The sequence below is a fragment of the Bos javanicus genome, chromosome 5 (genome assembly GCF_032452875.1).
Source record: "Bos javanicus breed banteng chromosome 5, ARS-OSU_banteng_1.0, whole genome shotgun sequence".
Taxonomy (NCBI): Eukaryota; Metazoa; Chordata; class Mammalia; order Artiodactyla; family Bovidae; genus Bos; species Bos javanicus.
Window position 1 is genome coordinate 81,750,443 of NC_083872.1, and position 26,519 is coordinate 81,776,961.

Genomic DNA, 26,519 nt, shown 5'->3' on the forward strand with positions numbered 1-26,519 from the left:
TTCAAGCATAGCTGAGGTCTATGATATGCCGAGCAAGGTTCTAAACAATGCTGCAGCTTTAAGATTCCTATTTCTCCAACTCACCTCTTTGGGGGAATGATGGAGGACATACTTCTGGGAGAAGTTTTGACAATGATGCTGTGAATATCTTTGAATGTTATAGCATATCTGGGACTCAACAAAGAAAAGCACAGAGTAACAGAGGAAAGTAATTACAAGGAAGCTTTCCGTACTTCAGCATGCTTAAATAATCACTTCACTATAGATGAGATTTATCTGCCAACCAATAACCATTCTGTGGTACCTATTCTCCTTAGTATCACTCAATTTGTCATTTATTGTTTGTCAATTACTCCATGTGATAACAACCAATTCAATCAGTTCATAAACTCTTATGAGAATGGGGGTAACTGGACCACCAGGGAATTCCCTCTTTATATACCAGGGGCTGGCAAATATTTTTTACAGAAGTCTAGACAGTAAATATTTCAGGCTTTTCAGGCCATATGTCTCAGTCGTAATTATTCAAATCTGCTCTTGTATCACACAAATAGCCATAGATAATATGCAAACAAATGGATGTAGCTATGTTCCAATAAAACTTTATTTAAAAATAGGCAGCAAGCTGATCATGTTTGGCAAACCCCTGCTTTATCCCACAGTATCTTTTCGAGTGCTAGACAGCTAGCTGGCCTCAGTAAATACATCTGGCTTGACAGAGCCAAGGGCATTGAAAAAGGGAAAGCAGGAAATGGGGAGGGAACTGGGATTAATTCTGAGTTCTCTATATCCACATTCCTTTTGCTGCTATTCTGGATTATACTTCCTCTTTGAAATCAGATTCTAGAGCTTTAGAGAATATTATTTCTACAGATGTAAGGAAATCACATTAGGAAAAGAAAAAAAATCTTGAGAAGAAATTCAAATTGATCTGGGAGTAATAAATTCGCTCAGTGTAGTATCTTTTCCCTTGCAAGTAGAAAACAGTCATTTGTCGATAGGTAGGAAAATCCAATCGGAGAAGGCAATGGCACCCCACTCCAGTACTCTTGCCTGGAAAATCCCATGGACGGAGGAGCCCGGTAGGCTGCAGTCCATGGGGTCGCTCAGAGTCAGACAGGACTGAGCGACTTCACTTTCACTTTTCACCTTCATGCATTGGAGAAGGAAGTGGCAACCCACTCCAGTATTCTTGCTTGGAGAATCCCAGGGACAGGGGAGCCTGGTGGGCTGCTGTCTATGGGGTCGCACAGAGTCAGACACGACTGAAGCGACTTAGCAGTAGCAGTAGCAGTAGGAAAATCCAATAGGGAAAAAAGGCCCTATTCATAAAAGAATGCATCACAGAAACTCAAATATGGGTGGTCCAACCGGGACACAGCGGTTGGCAGTGGGATTTAAAAAACAAGATTGACACAAGATGTTAAGTACTGAAATCCATCTAGTCACAAACACGTGTATTTTTAATGACAATCAGAGCTATTTCCATAAAATGAAAGAATGAAGGTAGCTGCACTGAAAACATTATGAAAAATCTTAGAATGCCCTAGAACTAAGACCCTTTTATTATTTTCTCATGGCCTAAAAGCATGTTCATCTGCCAATAACAAGAAATGCTCATGGCTAGGTGGAGACAGAAGACTGATAGCAGCGTAAAGTGACAGCAAGGGACCACAGCACCCCCTTTTTTTTTCCCAACATAAAATTGACATATGAGATGCAGACACATTGAAGGTGCCCTTCATAAAACAAAGCTAGCAAAATAAGTATGGGTTTTTCTTGGACCTTATTAAATAGAACAACTACTTCAGTAAGAGGAACCACCCCTGGCTCAGTCCCTGCTGTGACCATCACTCATTTATTCAGCAAATATTTACTGAATGCCTACAAAATAGGGTATCTACTGGAACATTTGGCTTTTTTTCTTTTAAAGCGCATCATTATTCTTTAGGGGAAATAGGACCATTTAAAACAGTAGGATCATTTCAGTTACTCTTAAGTGCTAAGAGAAAAAAATAAGTCCTGGGTGGGGGTGCAGGGGATAAGGCATGGCAGGTGTGGAGAAGAATGTATGGAGTGATTTTAGCTAAATGGCTAAGGGATGGCCTTTCTGAAGAGGTAACATTTAGGAGAACTTGGGAAGATTTCAAGTGTTACAATGTGATGATCAGATTTACGCTTTGAGAAGAGAGATCGTGGGATGCTGGATGGACAATACAGTGCAGAGAGGAAGGGGGCAGAGGAACAGAAGCAGGCTTGGTCTTACAACACAGTTGTGGAGATGGAGGAGATGCTCTGCAGCATATCTGACCTGCTGAAAGATGCTATCAGCTTGGGTTAGAGAGGATGAGATGGAGAGGAGGTGAAAAGTTGATGAAATCAGCATTATTTTGAAGTCTTGGAAATCTATGTGAATTGGGGAAAGGGGATGATGTCCAGGATTTTGGTTTGAGTGACTGTGTCATTTACTAAGATAAGAAAGGCCTCGGAAGGAGAAAACCTGGTAGAGGACATGTGGCAGAAATCGAGAATCCCTTCCCTTTTAGACATATTGAGGTTTTCTTCCCAGCCCATGTTCTAAGGTAGACTTCACAAGACGGGCCGTCTGCATGTTGTGTTCCTCTGGGGTGAAAAATAATTATTTCATCTTTCTTTACATTATCCAAAGAATTATGCACATAATACAGGTTCAATAAACTTATGAAACAAGTCATTATCCAACTAGTTATCAAAGTCTAACTTTGTGAATGGAATTAGAAAATTTGTTAAGAAGCATGACAAGCTTTCACAGAAACCATTTATTTCTGTTTCCTATCTAAACACCAACTTCATCCTCTTAGATTTCAAGATTCAACCCATGGTGGCTATACTCCCTTCTTCTCTGGTATGCCCCCTGCTGGTACACCTGTATTATCAAGGAATAAGACTGCAAGAATGAGGACTGATGCACTGCAAGAGTTTGCAAAACTATACTGGTCCAGAAATAGAAGACTTCTTTTATCAAGACATAAAGATTTTACAACTAAGTGAAAATAATACATTTTCACAAAACATTTTAGACTAGAAGTAGTCTGAAACAAGAGAATACTATATTAATGTCTACTTATAAGAAATACTTTGGCCACCTAATGCAAAGAGGTAACTCACTGGAAAAGACCCTGATGCTGGGAAAGATGGAGGGCAGGAGGAGAAGGGGATGACAGAGGATGAGATGGCTAGATGGCATCACTGACTCAACAGACATGAGTTTGAGCAAACTCTGGGAGACAGTGAAGGACAGGGAAGCCTGGTCTGTGGCAGTTGCAAAGAGTGTGCAATAACTTAGTGACTGAACGATAAAAAGATAACAGAAATTCTGTAACCAGGTGCTTTGAAGCCTTCCTTTTTTTTCTTTCTTGTTCCCATAATTATCACTTTTGAAAAGCAATCCAAATATTTTCACTTGGATAATACGTAGCTACTTATTCTTTTGTATAAGTAAGTTACTTACATTTATATGGATGGCATCACTGACTCGATGGACATGACTTTGAGCAAGCTCTGGGAGTTGGTGATGGACAGAGAAGTCTGGCATGCTGCAGTCCATGGGGTCGCAAAGTCAGACACGACTGAGCGGCTGAACTGAACTGAACTGAACTGACAGCCTTTAAATGGGCTTCCCAGGTTACTCAGTGGTGAAGAATCCACCTGACAAGCAGGAGACGTGAGCTCAATCTCTGGGTCGGGAAGAATCCCTGAAGGAAGAAATGGCAACCCACTCCAGTATTCTTGCTGAGAAACTCCCACGGACAGAAAAGTCTGACAGGTTATAGTCCATGGGGTTGCAGATTCGACACAACTTAGTGACTAAACAGAAACAGCAACAGAGCCTATAATTAGCTCTTTAAATGTCATGTATGTTTAAGTAAATGGTGATCATAAAGTTTTATTTTCAAAAAGAACTTAATAAGATAAAATGATACAAAAGAACACATTAAGTCACTCATGTCATCATCCAGAACTAAGCTCCATTAAACTGTGACATGTATTATACTTCTACCTAGAGACTCAGTTCAGTTCAGTCGCTCAGTCGTGTCCGACTCTTTTTGACCCAATGAATCGCAGCACGCCAGGCCTCCCTGTCCATCACTAACTCCTGGAGTTCACTCAAACTCACGTCCATCGAGTCGGTGATGGCATCCAGCCATTGCATCCTCTGTCCTCCCCTTCTCCTCCTGCCCCCAATCCCTCCCAGCATCGGGGTTTTTTCCACTCTCTTATTGCTTGAAGACAATAAATAACCCTCCATCTTGTAAGATGACACACACCTCCATCCCTACTCCCCTGCCACCCTTCCACTAAGATTTACACCTCTTGTCTTTAAGACCTGGCTCCCAGACCAAAGCCACTATTTGAGCTACATCATAAACCAGCCTGGGAAGTGCTGTGCCTGCTAAGGAAAGAAAGGGACTGTATTTCAATGGGCCTTTAGGACCTAGCCAACAGGAGGCTGTATGTGGGAGACTGTGCACAAGGGAGTGGTGGATCAAGAAGAGACAGAATATAAGTTTGGATGAGGGAGAGTTTACTGACATGCGAGCATTCTCTCACAGGATTTAATACCCTAGCTAGATTGCATACGATGATGCTAAGACAATGCTATGATGTTTCCTGCAAGCATACAGAAAGCAATGATGGTAGAAATCTTAATCACTATTTATACCACCCAGAAGCTGCTGGTCTAATACAGATGGAATAATCTATAGAAGGCATAGTTGAGACCCTACCTTCAAGATGCTATCCTATAATACACTCACAAGATGGCAGAATACACCATAGATCAACAACAATTATAAGGAGCTGTGTTCCCAAGAAGCAGAATTCATAGGTCCAGAAAATAAAGAGGTGGCAATAAGAGCATCGCTACTTATCATCGACTAGAAGACTGTATGAGCAAACTATAGACTTTAGAGATACTGATTTTTTAAATTATATCCTGTCATAGGACACAGTAGAAGCCCCACTGAACTTTACTACTGTCACTTGGTCACTGCACACCAACAACTGTAGGCAAGGAAAAGAAGGCAGGGCTAAGTGATCCTGATCATCAAGAAGAGATAGGGTTGTTACACAATGGGGTAAGGCTATGTCTGACATTCAGGTGATGCACAGGACATCTCTTAGAACTCTTTTAATTGTTAAATAGATAAGATCAGCATCCGGTCTCATCACTTCATGGCAAATAGATGGGGAAACAATGAAAACAGTGACAGACTTTATTTTCTTGGGCTCCAAAATCACTGAAGATGGTGATTGCAGCCATGAAATTAAAAAATGCTTTTTCCCTGGAAGAAAAGCTATGATAAACCTAGACAGCATATTAAAAAGCAGAGACATTACTTTGCCAGCAAAGGTCCATCTAGTCAAACCTATGGTTTTTCTAGGAGTCGTGTATGGATGTGAGAGTTGGACTATAAAGAAAGCTGAGTGATGAAGATGCCCTTGAATGCTCTTAATGCTTTTGAACTGTGGTGTTGGAGAAGACTTTTGAGAGTCCCTTGGACAGCAAGGAGATTAAACCAGTCCATTGTAAAGGAAATCAGTCCTGAATATTCATTGGAAGGACTGATGCTGAAGCTGACGCTCCAATACTTTGGCCATCTGATGTGAAGAACTGACTCACTGGAAAAGACCCTGATGATGGGAAAGACTGAAGGCATGAGGAGAAGGTGATGACAGAGGACGAGATGGTTGGGTGGCATCATGAGTTTGACTGTTGGTTGATTATGAGGTTGATTGATGGTTGGATGGACATGAGTTTCAGCAGGCTTTGGGAGCTGGTGATGGACAGGGAAGCCTGGCATGCTGCAGTCCATGGGTCGCAGAGTCACACATGACTGACTGGACTGAACTGAAGATCAGCAGCCATGGCCTGAGAAACACAAGGCAACAGAGCTTTAGAGGTCTTATGAGAGTGGATCTGGGTTATCTCATCAGGTAAGCCCCTAGAATAGTAGAGTTCAGCCAAGGTAAAAAAAGGAGTGGAGAGGGAGAAGAGAATTACTTGTAGTCTTGAGACCAGGTAAGGCAGTAGAAATTACAGCTCAGCCCCTCAACTTTCCTCTTTTCTTTCCCTACAAAAGAAAACCAGAAGACCAAACAGAATCCTAGAGGAGCTGTTACAAGAACACATACAAAGGAAGTAGCAGTAAACGGAATGAACTAGTATACAACCTCAGAACTAATTCTAAAGTTGCTGTGGGGCTCAGCTGAATTCCTCTCCAAGAATTGCTGCCTCAAAGTCATGCCCTCCTCCTGAGCTCAGTGAAGGAAAGTGACTTTACGAAGGTCAAAAAGAAAGCTACCAGTAAAAAATGGATCTAGTAATTCATCCCACTTAATGCAATATTTTTCTGGTCCAGATGGCTGTCACTAACTGGAGAACACTGGAAACTTTTTACTCCCCTCAATCTCTTCCCTACAAACCAAGCCTATTTATAAAGTTCGATCTGTAGGCTCAAGACTTTTATTCACTAATAGATTCAAATCCTTCACTATATCAAGAAGCTAAACCTCGAATTTCCATCATAGGAAAAAAGTCACTTGTAAATGTATGCATTGTGCCTTTACATAACATTTTATTGCCCAAATTAGATTCTAATAAAGCACGTCTACACTGTACAAGGCTACTGGTGGATTTATTATACTTATGTATACCATTTGTTAAAAAGTCTTTTTTGGTGGTCTTTTACCTCTGAGAGATTTCATTTGAGTATTCATTCTTCCCCATGGGGTACAGTCTGACGGGCTGTAATGAGGAATCTTGCCCTTCCCTAGCCAGAGGGCTGGCATGTAAGCCAAACTAATCCAGTCAGATGCCTCCTCCGTGGAATTCGCGCACGCACACACACACACACACAGAATATGGTTAGTTCTGTCCTCATCTAATAATGGTACACTACCTAGTTTGCTTTTCTTACGTTGTGACACCACTGTTAATGTTGTTGTCTCTGAATTTGCAAAGATGACTTGTTTCTTCTGCCCATTTCTAAGTCTAAGGTACAGCCTTTCAACAATTCTCCAAGCTTTGGATATCCTTTCAACAAAATCCCTTATTCCTAGCCTGATTCAGTTGTATTGCTTGTAACCAAAGAACTGTGCAGATATGTAGATGCTATATATCACACCAGCACCAAACACTAAACAGATAATTTAATTAATATGTGATTACTAGATACAAATATGATTTAGTGAATTTTCTCTGCCTTCAGAAATGTTTAATCATTGATTTGCCTTTTGGTTTTAGCCTTACTACATATTTATGCACAGGGAAATCTATGTAAGTCTTGAAGACTATTTACCTAAAGAAAATTTTCCTGTGGAGCAAAGGTGCTGTTTAAGCAGTCACCTCTGTTTGCTCTCCGTTGGAGCACTTCTTGGTAGGACTTCAAGAAATACAAGGCAAATGAAAAGAAACTGCATGTCTGATTGATGTCTGATTGCCTGGGTCCAGAATTCTATAGGCTCACCTGAGATCTTAAATAAGAATCTTTTCAGATATAGAGCCTTTCATTATTTTTGGCTTTCCTTCTGTGTCTTGGATGTGGTTGCTCTTTGGGTATAGCTCTGGGTCAGACTCTGTTGTGGTAAATCTGAATCTGCAATTACTGGCATTGGGGTTGGAGGCGAGGACTGCAGTAGGAGTGTACAGCATGTTTCTTAAACAAGGAAAGAAATGAATAATCACTTTGGTTTATGCTTTACAGATGCTTTGATTCATTTCATTTTTCACTGTGGGAAGATAGAATGGCAATTCTCTGAGTTGCTATCATGTTTGCTTCCCAGAATAACTCTTTCAAGGCCATGCTTCCATCAGCTGTGTTGCTATATGAAGAAGCCAATAAAATGGCACTTCAGTGCAGGGCACAAAAATAAATTCTTTTCCATAATCTGGTATATAAAGTTCAGTGCTCCATTAGCATTTCCCACATCCCAGATCATCTGATTCAGTAACAACTCTTTAAGCAAAGAAATCTAGAAAAACTAAATACATGCATAAGAAAATCAAAGACTCTTTGATCCTTGCTGAATAATTAAGCCAAATGTCTTCTTTTTTGTTTAAAGATAAAATGAGGAAAGAAGCCCATTAACAAATGTTGCAATGGGTAACACTTCTTATTTTCAGTATCACTGAAGCAGCTTTTACCAGTTATGATGCCTATAATTTAGGTTATCCTATGGCACAGTGGTAAAGAACTCACCTGCCAAAGCAGGAGATGTGGGTTCGATCCCTGGTCTAGGAAGATCTCCTGGAGTAGGAAATGGCAACCCGCTGTGTATTCTTGCCTGAAAAGTTCCATGGATAGAGGAGCCTGGTGGGCTACACTCCATGGGGTTGCAAAGAACAGGACATGACTGAGCACCTAACACACACACACGGTACTATTACCCATCTGTCATCTTGCAAGTTTCTAAAACAGAAATGGCAACTCCAAAATGATCTCTGCAGATTAACTTATAGCTACAGAGAAGCTGTTTTTCTGGCAAACTTCATTTGTCAGTTGCTGGCCAGACAGTAATTTTTCTTGACCTATAAATGATGAATGAAAGCTATGCATAGGAATTTTTTAAGTGACATAAGCAATTCATCACATACAGTTTAATCACTGCATCAAAACTTTCCTGTGGGGAAAAACCTTATAGAAGGCATGGAAATATTTCATGATTATATAATTTATCTCTTTTCCTAGAAAATATTTTATCCTCTTGTAGTAAGGAAGCAATTGATTCAGGGTGGTTTTTTGATTATTCTTTCTTCTCAGTTGTATACCTTTCCTTCCTCAACCTACTAGCTGGCAATTCCAAGTTCTGAGAGAAGTATAAGGACCATAGTCGTAAGAGATTTCATCATATTATGGTTTATACTGAATGTATATATGTAATAGAACTCATCAATCAATAATCTTTTCAATTCCTAAAGTGACATTTTCAACACCAATTCTTTTCATAACAACCTTACTCATAATAAGAATTCAGGTGTCATCAATTATTTCAGCAGCTACTTTTAAATCACAATCAAATTTTGCAATTTATACCCTAGTTCAAATCATGCTACGAGATTTAGAATACATGAATTTCAGCCATGAAAGCAGAGGAAATGTTCTTCAGTGTATGGCTGCACCTATTCATTCTTTCCCTCCTCCCAAGGGGATCAGAAAAAGAGGGATTTCAGTGACTTCCACTTTTCTCTACACGAAACTCTACTAGTTCCTTCTCACCAGAGATGTACTGAATGCTAACTACTTTTATTAAACTACATGATTTTAAGCCTTTCTTCTTAAAGAGATTGACATTTTTCAGTTTGAATACAATTAAGCTATACTCTGCTCTGTTAAGTCACTTCAGTAGTGTCCGACTCTGTGCGACCCCATTAGATGGCAGCCCACCAGGCTCCTCTGTCCCTGGGATTCTCCAGGCAAGAACACTGGAGTGGGTTGCCATTTCCTTCTCCAATGCATGAAAGTGAAAAATGAAAGTGAAGTCGCTCAGTTGTGTTCAACTCTGTGCGACCCTGTAGATGGCAGCCCACCAGGCTCCTCCGTCCATGGATTTTCCAGGCAAGAGTACTGGAGTGTGGTGCCATTGCCTTCTCCAAAGCTATACTCACTGCCTTATACACTTTGCAACTTTTGAGAATTTTCCTTGTCCTTAGTTTAAATCAGAGATTACTGGATTGCAGCTCAGAAAACAAGCAATATGATTTCTTTGAAATAATGTTGGATGTGTTAGTCCTTTACAGGAAGTGGCCCTTTGTCACAACGCTTCTGACAAACGATGTCCAGTTCAGGTGACAAATTGTCATCTGAGTAGAGCATTTCTGTGGTGTAAACTTGTTGGAAAAACATGAAAAATTACTGAAATAGCTTATCCTTCATGATAGTTTAAGGTCTTTAATGGGGAAAGCTCGAAGAAGTCTACAACTGACTGATGGACTATTGAATACTTTTAAATATAGGGACCTATGGAATTCTGCCTTCATTTAAGAAAAATGGACAGAAGAATGCCAAGTTTTTTCTGATAATTCATAAATGATAACAAAGAACATAATTTTAAAAATTTTCCTAAAATAGTTAAGGCAATTTGTATATTTAGATATAGTGAGTCAATATAGACTTCATTCTAGTGGCATTCAGTCTCTTCACTGTACTCTCATATTAGTAATTTAACTGTGACTTGATGCTTTTTTCCCTTCACTTTTTTACTTACTCCAACCTCAAACATTCTTTTTCATCCTTCAGACTGTGTACAACAGACATCTGAAAAATGGTGGCTTAAACAAGAATTTATTATTTAATGCACCAAGGCCTGGGGGTATACAGGGCAGACCTGGTAAAGAGTCCAGAAACCAGACTATTTTTCTCCACAGCTATCTTCAGTTCAGTTCAGTCACTCAATCATGTCCGACTCTCTGCAACCCCATGGACTGCAGCACACCAGGTTTCCCTGTCTATCACCAATTCCCGGAGCTTGCTCAAACTCATATCCATTGAGTCGGTGGTGCCATTCAACCATCTCATCTTCTTTCGTCCCCTTCTCCTCTTGCCTTCACTCTTTCTCAGCATCAGGGTTTTTTTCCCAATGAGTCAGTTCTTCATATCAGGTGGCCAAAGTATTGCAGCTTCAGCTTCAGCATCAGTCCTTCCAATGAATACTCAGGACTGATTTCCTTTAGGATGGACTGGCTGGATCTCCTTGCAGTTCAAGGGACTCTCAAGGGTCTTCTCCAACACCACAGTTCAAAAGCATCAATTCTTCAGTGCTCAGCTTTCTTTCTAGTCCAACTCTCACATCCATACGTGACTATTGGAAAAATCATAGCTTTGACTATAGGGACCTTTTTGGTAAAGTAATATCTCTGCTTTTTATTACGCTGTCTATCTTCAGCATATATATTTTTTCCTTTTGTTATAAGATGGCTATTGCACCTTCAGGTATTAGCCTATGCTCTATGTGGGAAAAAAAAAAAAAAAGAGGAAGGACATGCAAAACACACACTTGCCAAAGAGGTCTGTCCCTTTTTACCAGGAAAACAATAGCTCTCTTAAAACTCTCACACAATAGACTCCCTTTGGCACCACAGAGCCTAGAATTAGGTTAAATGGCCATTCAAGGCTTAGAGAGGAATTTGAGGAGTTGTGTGTTTGTCACAAATTATTAAAGTGCTACCTTAAATAACCTTGGCATTCTATTAGTAGGCAGAAGGGGAGATTTTATATTATATGGGGAATTGGTACTGTTGGTCACAGTTCTTCAAGGTTAAACGAAGAACTAGAGTCTCTCATAGTCTTTTCTGTTACATTTCAGTCTTTCCTGATGGTCCTTTATCTGAAGGCTCAGAGCAATGACAGGCAGAGTTAAGTATTACAACAATCCTGTACTGCCTCATATAATGCATTAATTTTTAAATATATCTTTTGACTGATCACCTCATAAGCCCTTGAAAATAAGGATAAATTTTATATTACTTGTGCATCATATAAATATGGTATTTAATTTATTGATGAATTTACTCATGAGTTCTACCTCAATCCTGTTTTCTAGAAAAGGAAATTATAGTTTATCACTGTTGCTAGAAGTTATTTCATTTGCAATAGCATGGATGGACTTGGAAAACATTATGCTAAGTGAAATAACTCAGACAAAGAAAGACATTTGTACAGAAACAGAAAAGACCCCAAATAGTCAAAGCAACCTTGAAAAAGAAAACAAGAGCTGGAGTAATCAGGCTCCCTGACATAAGACTATATGATAAAGCTACAATAATCAAGACAGTATCCTGGCACAAAAACAGAAATATAGATCAATGGAACAGAATAGAAGGCCCAGAGATAAAACCATACACCTAAGGTCACCGAATCTATGACAAAGATGGCAAGAATATACAATGGAGAAAAGACAGTCTCTTCAATAAGTGGTGCTGGGAAAACCACATGGCTACGTGTAATGGAATGAAATTACAACACTTCCTAACAACATATACAAAAATAAATTAAAAATGGATTAAGTATTAATTGTAAGGCTGGACACAATAAAACTCTTAGAGGAAAACATAGGCAGAACACTCTGATATAAACAACTCTTTGATAGCAACATGACCTTTTTTTGACCCACCTTCTAGAGTAATGACAATAAAAACAAAAGTAAACAAGTGGGATCTATTTAAATTTAAAAGTTCTTGCACAACAAAACTATAAACAAAAAGACACCCCTTAGTATAGGAGAAAATATTTGTAAAAAATGAGCAACCACAAGGGTTTAATCTTCAAAATATACAAACAGCTCATATAGCTTAATATATAATAATAATAATAAAAATAACCCAATCAAAAAACTAACATATTATGCATAATATGAAATACACAATTTTTTTAAAAAGTGAGACTAATGCAATTGAACAATGTTTCACTATACTTGAAAATCTTGGTTTAGTACACTGCAATACAGCAATTTGGCTCTAGATATCATATATTTTTGCACTTGGTTTTAATGGCTGTCATAGCTGGAAAAGATGCCTCAAAATGAGCTGGGAATACCAGACCACCTGACCTGCCTCCTGAGAAATCTGCATGCAGGTCAAGAAGTAACAGTTAGAACTGGACATGGAACAACAGACTGGTTCCAACTGGGAAAACAGTACGCCAAGGCTGTATATTGTCACCCTGCTTATTTAACTTATATGCAGAGTATATGCAGAGTATGTTATGCGAAATGCCAGGCTGAAAGAAGCACAAGCTGGAATCAAGATTGCCAGGAGAAATATCAATAACCTCAGATACACAGATGACACCACCCTTATGGCAGAAAGCAGAAAGGAAATAAAAAGCCTCTGATGAAAATGAAAGAACAGAGAGTGAAAAAGTGGCATAAAACTCAACATTCAGAAAATTAAGATAATGGCATCTGGTCCCATCACCTCAGGGCATATAAATGGGGAAACAATGGAAACAGTGACAGACGTTATCTTTTGGGCTCCAAATTCACTGCAGATGGTGACTGCAGCCATGAAATTAAAAGACACTTGTTCCTTGGAAGAACAGCTATGACAAATCTAGACAGCATATTAAAAAGCAGAGACATTACTTTGCCAACAATGGTCCATCGAGTCAAAGCTATGGTTTTTCCAGTAGTCATGTATGGATGAGAGTTAGACTGTAAAGAAAACTAAGTGCAGAAGAACTGATGCTTTTGAACTGTGGTGCTGGAGAAAACTCATGAGTCCCTTGGACTGCAAGGTTATCAAACCAGTCAATCCTAAAGGAAATCAGTTCTGAATATTCATTGGAAGGACTGATGCTGAAGCTGAAACTCCAATATTTTGGCCACCTGACGTGAAGAATTGACTCATTGGAAAAGACCCTAATGCCAATAAAGTTCGACGGCAGGAGAAAGGGACAATAGAGAATGAGATGGCAGCACTGGATGCTTTGATGGCATCACTGACTAGATGGAGATGAGTTTGAGCAAGCTCTGGGAGTTGGTGATGGTCTGGGAAGCCTGGTGTAATGCAGTCCATTGGGTCGCAAAGAGTCGGACATGACTGAGCAACTGAACTGAACTGAATTGAAGCTGTTTCAAGGTTTTGTGCAGAGAAGTGACTAATATGACTTAAGTTTCAAAAAATGACTCTGCCTACTGTGTTAAGAGAAGACTTTGGAGGGCAACAGTAGAAGTAAAGATACCAATTACGAGGCTTTTGTAGAATTCCAGGCAGAAGACTTAGTGGCTTAGACAGTGGTGACCATAGTCATGATGGTCAGAATCTGGATACACTCCCGGGATAGTCTTGGACATATGGAGAGACAAGTAATTCTTGAAGTTTAAGCTTAGACAATCAAACTAGGAAGGCTTCTCTGATCCATGAGGATTTCCTTTACTCCCTATATCATGGGCTTCTACAGCTCCACCTGTTTCATTTCCCTTACAGCACTGTCACATGTGTGGCAATTTATCTTGTTTGTAGTATAAAGGTAAAATTTTCTTGGTATACAATTGTATAAAACCTTCTCATTTTTCAACAGTGCTATATCACTAATTCTATATAAATAGTTAATGATCACTTAGACTTTACTATGAACTACTGTAATTAGATAATAGTATATTCTTTAGCAAATGGTGGTAGCTCTTGAATGATTATATCAAGGGCATTTAATACTATTTCAAATCTGAGTACATGAAAATGTTTAAAGACCTAAAGTATAAATGAGAATTGCTATGACTGGTTTCATTTGAATGTGAGATTGGCCACACCATATATACTATAAGACATTAATAGGTTGACTGTAAAAATAAAACAACTAAAGCTTCAGAGATGGGGGTTGGAAACATTCCTGTGATAACTGTTGAATTATGCAGTTCAGACTTCTATAAATAGATCTAGTCTGATATTCTCTTGTTAAGTTTTTGCTTGGTTTGGTACCGAATGTACATACACTGAGACAAAGCTCCTGAAATAGAACTTTAAAAGCCCAAAGTAAATGAGCTTGTTTGCTTGCTTGCTAAGTTGCTTCAGTAATGTCTGACTCTGTGCGACCCCATAGATGGCAGCCCACCAGGCTTCCCCGTCCCTGCGATTCTCCAGGCAAGAACACTGGAGTGGGTTGCCATTTCCTTCTCCAATGCATGAAAGTGAAAAGTGAAAGCGAAGTCGCTCAGTCGTGTCCGACTGTAGTGACCCCATGGACTGCAGCCTACCAGGCTCCTTGGTCCATGGGATTTTCTAGGCAAAAGTACTGGAGTGGGGTTCCATTGCCTTCTCCGAAAGTAAATGAGCAGCCTGACTCAAAACTTGGTATCAGTATCAACTAATTTCGCCCTTCAACACATGCTGTGTGCTTGCCATATATGAGCCTAACAAGAAGGGGCAAATTCTTTATCATTAAAACTATTTTCAGTAGGGCCCTGAAGCAAAGATGATAAAGTATCTACAGTGAACAGAATTCTCATGAGATATTGAGTATAACATACTCTATGTAAAAAATACCTTTGTATTATCTTTAATGCTGTTCCTGTTTGGAAGGGAATTAAATATATACTTAGCTAACGGGGTCCATCCCTCAAGAAGTCTATCAAGGTGGTTTTACCCTGGTGAGACTACTACATTCAAGGATTGGTTTTCAGCTGCTTTGAGGTATAAACTCTGGACTTACAAATATACTAAGCACAGATCCTTTTCTCAGCAGAAGAATTGGAGTATCTTAAATTCACAAGGCTAACTATAAAAACATCTCCAAGATTGTCTTATATGCATGAAATCTGAGCAAATGAAGTTGGATTACATATATGTTTAATGGCATTCATGAAACAAAAATTTTTAATTATTTTAATTAGAGGCTAATTACGGAGAAGGCAATGGCAACCCACTCCAGTACTCTTGCCTGGAAAATCCCATGGACGGAGGAGCTTGGTAGGCTGCAGTCCATGGGGTCACTAAAAGTTGGACATGACTGAGTGACTTCACTTTCACTTTTCACTTTCATGCACTGGAGAAAGAAATGGCAATCCCCACTCCAGTATTCTTGCTTGGAGAATCCCAGGGACAGAGGAGCCTGGTGGGCTGCCGTCTATGGGGTCGCACAGAGTCGAACATGACTGAAGCAACTTAGCAGTAGCAGCAGCAGAAGCTAATTACTTTACAATATTGTAGTGGTTCTGCCATACATGAATCGGCCATGAGTGTACATGTGTTCCCCATCCTGATCCCCCCTCCCACCTCCCTCCCCATCCCATCCCTCAGGGTCATTCCAGTGCACCAGCCCTGAGCACCCTGTCTCATGCATTGAACCTGAACTGGCGATCTGTTTCACATGTGATAATATACATGCATGAAATGAAATTTTATTGAACATCTGCTATGTGTTAGGCTTATTCTAGACACTGAGAACATGAAATAGACAAAGTCTTTTCTTTCTCAGAGCTTATACTTTACCAGGGGAGATAGATAATTAACATGAATTTTTATGTTTTGTTTACTGATATATCCTTAGTACTTGAGTACTGCCTGGTACCTATTAAGTATTTGATAATATTGCTTGATTGAATGAACATTAATAAGATAATTTCAGATAATGTACACTAAGAAGAAAATAAAACAGCATGGTGATATGATGGAATATACTTTGAAAGAGTGTATCTAACCTAGCGGAGAAGGCAATGGCACCCCACTCCAGTACTCTTGCCTGGAAAATCCCATGGATGGAGAAGCCTGGTAGCCTGCAGTCCATGGGGTCGCTAAGAGTCAGACATGCCTGAGCGACTTCACTTTCACTTTTCACTTTCATGCATTGGAGAAGGAAATGGCAACCCACTCTGGTGTTCTTGCCTGGAGAATCCCAGGGACGGGGGAGCCTGGTAGGCTGCCGTCCATGAGGTCGCACAGAGTCAGACATGACTGAAGTGACTTAGCAGCAGCAGTAGCAGCTAACCTAGATTGGGTAGTGTGGTACATCGAATTATTGTTTGGCAAATGTTCATCTACTATTTCCCTCCACCTCCATGAGAAAAAGAATTTTTCTAAGCCATCAGTGTTGAATTTGACTGTGCAACATGCTTGGCCTCATGATGGGTGAAATGTACTTTATAGTGTTTTGACTATGGGCTTGGCCATATGACTTGCTTCAGCCAAAAAGATGTCAGAGATATGATAAAATCAGAAACTTCCAGTGTTTACATGTTTTGGGTTTTCAGTACTTCTAACCTCTGACATGAGAAGACCTTGCCCATCATAGATTTCTTCTAAGTTTTGGAAACTCAGTTCAAGTGGTTTAGTTTATTTCACTAAATTTAGTGAATTAGTATCTTGCCTATTGATGCTACTTTCACTAATCTCTTGACTACTGATGTGGGAGTCCTAAATATAAAAGAAGTATGAGCAAACAAGTTGTATTTGGGGTAAGAGCTGTGAAAGGAAGGGATCTGTACTGTGAAAGCACTCAATGAAAAAAGGTAGATATAAAGCTTTTTTTTTTTTTTTTTTACAGGATTTTTAGTAATTTAACCACTAAAATCAACAAAGTGCAGAAGGAGAGCATGTTTGTTTAGTCCCATGGCTAAGCTCCACCCTAGACAAGATATTTTCATTTTCAACACATTATACATAAGAAAAGGAAAATGTGAACCACAGGAATGGAATAAATATCGAGGACAAAAGCAAAGTGTTGAATATATTATAGTCACACCAAATCTTACATGAATAAGCACTCTACACTATAAAGGAAAAACGAAGCAACAAAGTTATTTCATATGCCAAATGTCCCCACAGATGAATAAAAAGCAGACATTAAAATTCTTGTAAAGTGGCAAAGAAACTATGATTAATATGTTCCTGGTACAAGGTAATAATCACATTATACATGCAAAAAATAGGAAAAACCATGGTGACAGGACAGGAATATTGGGATTACTTAATGAATCAATTCCAATGTACACTGAATGCCAGATATAGGATTTATCCTAAAATACTGTACTTCAAATCAAATGTTCAGAAAGTCATCTATACTGGAAAACAACACTTGGAAAATACTCAAATTGGAGCGATCTAACTTTCAGACTTACTAGTGGAAGAATGTTCTGACTGGCAGCCAGGTTTTGAACATAATCTTCTGTAACAACCCAGAAGCTCAAACAATGATAGAAGAAACAACGGCCAGTCAAAAGAGACACAACAAAACCTATATATTTATTACATATAGAACTGAAGGCTCTCCTTTTTCAGGCTTAGAATATGTTACTTAATTTGATAAACTCTACTTCGCTGCTCAGTTTCTCACCATTTTCTTCAGTTTTACACTTTAATCAGAGTTGAAAAAAATATCAGAAGCCATGGATAACTGGTTTGATTGCAAGACAATGGAAAGGAGGATAGAAGAAAGAGACCCACTTGTCAGAGTGTGAAGTAAATACAGAGAACAAAGATGGTGCCAAGGACACAGAGGCAATTAACTCAATCCAGGCAAATTCAGTAGAAAGACAAGTCAGTCAAGGTCTCTTTAGTAACCTTTGTGGCCATCACTCTACGAAAAGAAGTTCTATAACTAATGCAAACAAAAATGTCCCAGAATTACCAGGGAGTGAAACTGTTGGTTAATTCAAAGACAAGTTTAATCACTAAAACTTAAACAATTAAAAAAATATCTCTTTATACCTTCTAAAGTTATTGATATTAAGCATAAGTACATGGAAACAAAAACTTTATCTATCCAAAGTACTGCATATCTTCTGAACAGTGTCACATACATAAGTGTAGAAACCTCAGACTACAGAAAAAGAATGAAGTGGGAGTGGCCAGGTGACAAACTTCCTACAGGATATCTGATGAACCTGGCAACTGCTAATATTCTGTTTTAGTAAGAATGAAACCCATCTAGTTTGACTTCAAAGGATTAGTTTTAGAATTAGCCAAGAGACTAAAAAGCTGGAAAAAATATTTCTACTATAACCATAGCAACTTGGAAAAAACTCCCCAAATATGTAGTGACCATTTGTAATGTTCTCTGGTTTTTGATACCCTTCCTATGTTTGATGAATTTCTAGTCTAGGAAGTATGACTCCCTTAGGTAAAACCCAGAAAATTTAGTTATCTAGCCTGCCCTACCCCGGAGGCTCTGATAATCAGTCAACTGTGAAAGACTTCGATTCAGAAGTGAGCAATTAGGGGAAGGAGGCTCTGTATAGCACCCATTTGCTCATAAGGATAAGAATCATTCATTCTCAATATCCTTTTATTAAAACTTCTGCTGCTTAACAGGCTGGAGGCAGTTTTTTCCTACTTAAAACAAAAACCCTGGTTGTTATTAAGTGGCTACTAGAAGCAGTTGAAGGCAATACATCCCTAGGAAAATCAAAAAGATCTATGAATGGTTATCTGACGCTATAAGGGTTGATGGCTCCAAAAATCCAGCTAATTTTCTGAAGAAAAAAACGTGTGACAGCCCACAGCCCACAGCAGCAACTGCCGAGTACTGCAATGACTAAATTAAGCAATGGGTTCCCACAGTGCCTGATGAGAATGTGGCGACAAAAAGGGACTCATCTTTAAGCAAGTTTTGTGGTGTAGTTTTTGGTATTGTTTCTGGAAGCTTTACCTTGACCCTGGTTCTCCAGCTCTCAACAACTTGGTCAACTACTCAATATCCTTTTAATAAAACTTCTGCTGCTTAACAGGCTGGAGGCAGTTTTCTTCTACTTAAAATAAGAACTCTGGTTGTTATTAAATGGCTACTAGAAGCAGTTGAAGGCAATACATCCCTAGGAAAATCAAAAAGATCTATGAATGGTTATCTGACGCTATAAGGGTTGATGGCTCCAAAAATCCAGCTAATTTTCTGAAGAAGAAAAAATAAAAAAAGTCTCGCAGCCCATAGCCCACAGTAGCAAGGAAACAAACTATTAATTACAGTCACTTGAAATGAAGTGACAAATGAAGGCAAAACTTTGGGAGATCCAGTGGCTTGTAACACTGAATAATACAGAGTATGAAAAATTCAAGCAAAAAGTTAGTTGCTTCTCATTCCACAGGTCAGCTTTGTAAAAAGATATGGAAGTGCTCACAATCTTAATGATGCTACAATTCTCAGTTCAAGGCAAGGATCACAGCCACCACAGCCATGAGCTACTCCTTAACCCTGTTCCCTGGGAGGGAAGAGCCAGCATTAGTGACGAGCATTGTCTTCTATGACCCAAGAGAGGTGACTGGTACCACTGCTTTCAACCTAGACCATGGGATGTGGAGGTGGAAGACCTCGGCAGAAGCACATAAACTAGAAGGGGCAGGAGGAAATGGTTACTATGATTATTAGAAGGGCTAAATTAAAATGCTTTGACCTGCAGTGACCACTAGCTCTGGCTACCTGATCAGATGATCTGTATGGATCAAACAGATAGGGATACAAAAAAAAAAAATTTTTCCAACTTAATAAAATAATTAAGGTATCTATATTTAGTGAGAGAGGTCTGACTTGAGCCACTGCAACAAAAACTTGTAATGTCTTTTCCAATTTCTAGTCCTAAGTCAATTCACAGACCCAGAGTTTTTTGAGTGAAGGAGAGAATGTAAGTCCTTGAAGACATATATTGCAGGTGTACACTGTAAACTTTCGGCTTGGCCTTCCTCATAAAGGCAACTGCACTGAAGAAAAGGAAATGCTTCTCTGGTGGCTCAGAGGTTAAAGCGTCTGCCTCCAATGCGGGAGACCCGGGTTCAATCCCTGGGTTGGGAAGATCCCCTGGAGAAGGAAATGGCAACCCACTCCAGTATTCTTGCCTGGAGAATCCCATGGACGGAGGAGCCTGGTAGGCTACAGTCCACAGGGTGGCAAAGAGTAGGACAGGACTGAGCGACTTCACTTTCACTTTCACTTGGGTACTACTATCTAATCTATCTACTATCTAATCTATCTAATTGCTCTGAATGAGAACTAAAACTGGGGGCCTAGAATACCATTGTGGACTAGTGGTGAAAAAGGATGCTAGTGGGAATTAAATGATGCTGCTGCTGCTGCTGCTAAGTCGCTTCAGTCGTGTCTGTGCGACCCATTGGACGGCAGCCCACCAGGCTCCTGATGAGTGGAATTTTAATCTGAATCTGCCTCCTATCTAGGCCAGCTGGGCCCTTAACACATACAGAGTATACAGTTAGAACTGGTGGAAGATATAAATGACTAAAGCCTAATCAGATAGTCATTTCTACAAAGCTGTTGTAGCAGACATGCATTCTTTACCAGAACTCAGTACCATGTATACAAGTATAACCTGGAAAATGCTTTTCTCCCTCTATTACAATAGACATAGAAACACCTACCATAGCTATTTTTCATATGACAGGTAGGGCAATAATTCATTTTATCTTAGGCTTATATACATTATTTGGCTCTGAACCACAGTATACTTACCTCACTAAGACCATTACTGTCTCACTATTACACAGGACAACTGCACTGATGATATATGTCTCTAGGAACTACAGTAATACTACTCAATATTCTTCATAAAGAACAGGTATGTAAAAAATACCTGTGAGTCTAATACGAGTGCAGTATGGTGAGAGATACATCAAACAAAAATATAAGAGCTACATCTTAGTGAAGTTTCTGAGAGTCCAGTGATCTTCAGCATATCAGGACAGCTTCTTCAAAGTTAAAGATAACTTACTGTGCCTTCTGCCACTAAAAGAGCAGCACAGAGCTAGATACGACTCTTGAAGGTAATACATCTTGTTTTGATCTATTTATGAAGTGACCTGAAAGCCTCTACTTGTGAGGGGACCCTGGAGGAAAAAGGAGGCTTCCTAGTTAGTCCAGGCTGCAGTACATCTACTTGGACTTAATGACCAATAGACTCAACAGATGTTAGAACTGTCAACAGTTTGTTAAGAGCCTGTGGGGAGTTCTGATAGAGGAATCAGAAATAGGAAGTAAGCACCTGGAACAGTGAAACTTGATGTGGAATCCTCCCTGCTGGTGGAAGTGGTGGCAGACTGCGTTTTCAAAGTGGAGGTTGTGAAACAGGTTTAGTCGTACACAAATGGCATGACAGGAAAGCAGAAGCAACCGCAGTCTTCTTTCCTATTCGGTGGGGGAACAGCAGCACCAGAATTCCCTCACCAGACCAGTTCTATGTCATGGTTTTAGGCTTTAATTTTGGAAACGGAACTGTTTCTCTCATCCAAATAACCTCTTAATAAACAAAGTCCTTTTCTTTTTTTTTGCTGAATCACAGAAAACTGTTGCTTAAAATTAGGAGTTCAATCTTAATATAAAAACATAATTTTCAAACAGACCAACAATCTATTTTATTGATATTAATATTAATATTATGTTACTCTCAAATTCTCTGATCAAGGGATACAAAGATAAAAAGTAGTTCTTAAGTGGTAAACCAATCTGAATGTTGGAGCTTTACATATAAAACTGAGGATTTTGAAATCTCAAGTACAGAATCTCAGTTGAACTAATCAATGATGAGGGAACAAATGAAAAATTACTAGAAAAAAATATAGGGCAGTGAATATCTTTAAAGGAGAAAGAACAAGAAGAGATATACACTGGTACATCAATCTCAGAGAAGGAAAAGAAGTGCTAATAAAATTACTGTCTTGACTATTCATTTAGTATTCCATTTAGTATTATTCCATTGAGTATTACCATTTTTAAAAAATAACAAAAACAGTCCGACATTTTAGTCAGACATGATTCACCTATAATCTAATGGTTTCATAAAAAAATAATGTGATGATCATAAATGACATATCTTTTACTTCTCTGTTACAGACTGGAGTTCACATATATTAAATAATTGGGCTCCCTTTACAGAGTGAGCACGAAGCTTTCAGAGAAAGACAGGAGCACAGAGAGGTCATGTCAGTGCATATGAATCAGCAAGGAACAGAACATCAAGGAGGTTTTCTCTGTTTTCATATGAGAAGAAAAATACCGCATCTCTTAGAAAATGGTTTTTTCATGCTGTTTCCAAGGCACTATTAGTTACAAACCAAATTGTTATTTTTGCTGGTTTTTTTTTTTAAAGGAAAGAACTGATGGCTGAAAAGATACATATGATGGAAAATAACTATACAATAAATCAAATAGAGTAAATTTTAAAACTACCAAATATTCTTTAGTAATAATACCATCTCCTTTCTACTGGAAGTTGGGGATTTTGATAGTGGAAGGAAATAAGAAAACAGTCACTTCAGGAATTTCTTTTAAAAAGCAGCACATAAAAAATAATTCATTTCTTAACTATAACTTTCTTTATATATTTGAAAAAGAAATCAAAGAATCAGAACTAGCAGGTATTCATAAATATTCAGGATAGTTAAAAGACTATTAGCCTATTATGAAGTCTACAATCCAAGAGATATAATTTCTATAGTGCAATTGTTTAAAGTATACAAGAAGAAGGTAGTGTATTTTTAAATGTTTTACAAGAAATTTTGCAGATATTAGTGCAAGGCTTGAATTGATATTGCTCAATCATTGTACCTTTTTGTAATAACAACGATTTCTTCTTTCTACATCACAAAACAGAATTAGGAACTGAGAGAATTTCCTGGCTGTCCAGTGGTTAGGACTCAGCTCTTTCACTGCTGTGGTACAGGTTCAATCTCTGGTTAGGGAACTAAGCTCCTGCAAGTCATGCAGAAAGAATGAAAAACTGAGAGCCACTGAAGAGAAGTGTCAGACTGGAGGAGAAATTGGAAGTGAAAGTGAAGTCACTCAGTCGTGTCCAACTCTTTGCGACCCCATGGACTGTAGCCCACCAGGCTCCTCCATCCATGGGATTCTCCAGGCAAGAATACTGGAGTGGGTTGCCATTTCCTTCTCCAGGGGATCTTCCCAACCCAGGGATTGAATCCAGGTCTCCCGCATTGCAGGCAGACACTTTAACCTCTGAGCCAAGGAAATCAACCCTGAATATTCATTGGAAGGATTAATGCTGAAGCTGTAGTTCCAATAGTTTGCCCACCTGATGCAAAGAGCTGTTCACTGGAAAAGACCGTGATGCTGGAAAAGACTGAGGGCAGGAGTAGAAGAGGGTGACAGAATGAGATGGTTGGATGGCATCATCGACTCAATGGACATGAGTCTGAACAAACTCCGGGAAATAATGAAAGATAGGGAAGCCTGGAGTGCTGCAGTCCATGGGGTCCCAAAGAGTTGGACACGACTTAGTGATTGAACAACAATGTGGTTTAGCTCCAGGCTAAAATTGAACAAAATAAAATACATATATTCTCCAAGCTAACTGAACTTTAGAATTTAAAAAAATGAGCAGTTTTCAAATAGAATATGTTGAGTTCATGGCTCATTTTCTTGATTTGCTCCATAAAAAAAAAAATGTTTGCAATACTTACTTGTATATTTTAATATATTTTAAAGGGCTGAAGTAACTTTGACATGTTAGTTCTGTTTTGCATTTTTTTTTAAATTCCTAGAGGAAGTATAATTTTAAGGGAATTTGGCATTAGCCTATATGTCCCTAGAAACGAGCATTAATTCCAATGATGTCCCTTATGGCAGAAAGTGAAAAGGAACTAAAGAGCCTCTTGATGAAAGTGAAAAAGGAGAGTGAAAAAGCTGGCTTGAAACTCAATATTCAAAAAATGAAGATCATGGCATCTGGTCTCATCACATCATGGCAAATAGATGGGAAAACAATGGAAACAGTGACAGACTTTATTTTTTTGGGCTCCAAAATCATTGCAGATGCTGACTGCAGCCATGGAATTAAAAGACCCTTGCCCTTTGGAAGAAAAGCTATGACGAATCAAGATCACATGTTAAAAAGCAGAGACATTACTTTGCCAACAAAGGTCTGTCTAGTCAAATCCATGGTTTTCCAGTAGTCATGTATGGATGTGAGAGTTGGGACTATAAAGAAAGCTGGGTGCTGAAGAACTGATGCTTTTGAACTGTGGTACTGGAGAAGACTCTTGAGAGTCTCTTGGACTGCAAGAAGATCAAACCAGTCAATCCTAAAGGAAATCATTTCTAAATATTAATTGGAAGGACCGATGCTGAAGCTGAAACTCCAATACTTTGGCCACCTGACGGGAAGAAGTGACTCACTGGAAAAGACCCTGATGCTGGGAAAGATTGAAGGCAGGAGGAGAAGGGGACAATAGAGGATGAGATGGTTGGATGGCTGGCATCACTGACTTGATGGACATGATTTGAATAAGCTCCGGGAGTTAGTAACGGACAGGGAAGCCTGGCGTGCTGCAGTCCATGGGGTCACAAATAGTCAGACATGACTGAGCGACTGAACTGATGGGGACTTTAAGACAACTAAAGAGAATAGGCTAAGGGTTTAGTTCTAAACCACCTAATGTTGTCATGACAATTAGGAAAACTAATTAGGGATTGAATTTTATATAAATTAAAACATTAAGACCATGCAGGAATAAAATAATATTTCAAGTATCTAAACGAACAGTCTTTGCTAGGATACTCAAAAGTTCACCATAGGTGAAAAATGTATTTAAAAATAATTTACAAATTTTATGTAATACTTAATTTCAAGCTATTTCCCAAATGAATTGTGTGTTCGTATGTGTGTGTATGTCTGCACTGTCTGTGTCAATCTACTTTTTTACCTAATTTATCTGGATGGACCCAATTTGATTAATATTAATATCTAGACAGAGCCTATAAAATTTATCCAGTTTATTTAGATGGAGCCTATGAAAACAAAACATATAATTACAAGTTTGTTAGAGAAGAAACTGACAATCCTAAAATACCACATGAAAAATGACGTGTAAAGTAAATTATCCAATCAGATTTAAAGAGTTACTCAGGAATCACCGTACACAGTTTGCAGTCAGACAGAACCAAGTTAAAATCTTGCCTCTTTTTATTGATCTCAGGCAGTTAGCTTACATCACTGACTTAGTTTTCCTTGTCTGTAAAATCCAGATACCATTTTAGAAAAGTTTTAAGAGTAAGTGAAACAATGTAAACAAAGCAGCCACTATGGTGTCCTGGACAAACCTGGCACTCAGAAATGGCTGCTGCTTTGATGTTGAAGCTGAAACTCCAATATTTGGGGCACCTGATACAAAGAGCTGACTCATTTGAACAGACCCTGATGTTGGAAAGATTGAAGGCAGGAGGAGAAGGGGATGACAGAGGATGAGATGGTTAGATGGCATCACCGACTCAATGGACATGAGTTTGGGTAAACTCCGGGGAGTTGGTGACGGACAGGGAGGCCTGGTGTTCTGCAGTTCATGGGGTCGCAAAGAGTCGTAGATGACTGAGCGACTGAACTGAACTGAACTGATTATAAGAATCAAATAACATAAGTAAAAACCTTTATATATTTTAGTTGTTAAACAAATACGTATTGCTATTATGGATACCAAGGTAAAAGCTCTCTTTCTTGATTATCTCATTTATCCTCATGTCCTGAGCACAGCAGAACATCATTAAAGATGCTTAACATTTCTTTACAGGATGGGAAAAAAATTAAAACTGAAACTTCTCAGTACACAGCTCAGGTTGGAGGATGAAAGGGTATATAAAGATGTACGTTGTATAGATATAAGGATCTATGTTGTATAGATCAAGATGCTGGCAATCTTAAATACCACTTCTTATTCATTTCTTTCTAACCAGCTTAATAGCAGCATGGTAAAGGCAACTGTGACTCTTAATAAATACTTCATGAATAAATGAAGTTATATACACAAGCTTTTTAACTTCCAAGGTTGGCTAAAGGGTAAGTAAAACAACATCTGAAAAAAAAACCAAAATCTCCATCTCCACTATCCTCAATAACAACAGCTTCATGAACTAGTACATTATAGAACTGCAACCAAAAGGTATATCACGAATCTAGAAATAGGCTTTTTAATAAAAATGTTTACAAATTAATTTGCCTATTCCTATAGGAAACCAAACCCTTTGGTTTCTCATGTAACATTGTCTATCTTCCATTTACTATGTAGTCTAGTCCATATTTGGAGAAGGAAATGGCAACCC

General features: G+C 38.8%; 1 protein-coding gene across 16 annotated transcripts in view; it reads right to left on the bottom strand.

Moving 5' to 3' along the window:
• Positions 1-26,519, bottom strand: part of CCDC91 (coiled-coil domain containing 91) — a 395,073-nt gene that overhangs the window by 33,447 nt on the left and 335,107 nt on the right. For 2 of the 16 annotated variants that reach the window (XM_061417529.1, XM_061417522.1), the window contains exon 12: positions 3,111-3,687. The exons of 6 other annotated variants lie outside the window; for them this stretch is intronic. In XM_061417529.1, the coding sequence (XP_061273513.1) occupies positions 3,493-3,687 (195 nt within the window). In that variant the 3' untranslated portion in view covers positions 3,111-3,492. Of the gene's footprint in view, positions 1-3; positions 175-3,100; positions 3,688-25,114; positions 25,439-26,519 lie in introns of those variants that run through there. 8 more of the 16 variants (XM_061417524.1, XM_061417525.1, XM_061417519.1 and 5 more) reach the window with 7 other exon arrangements.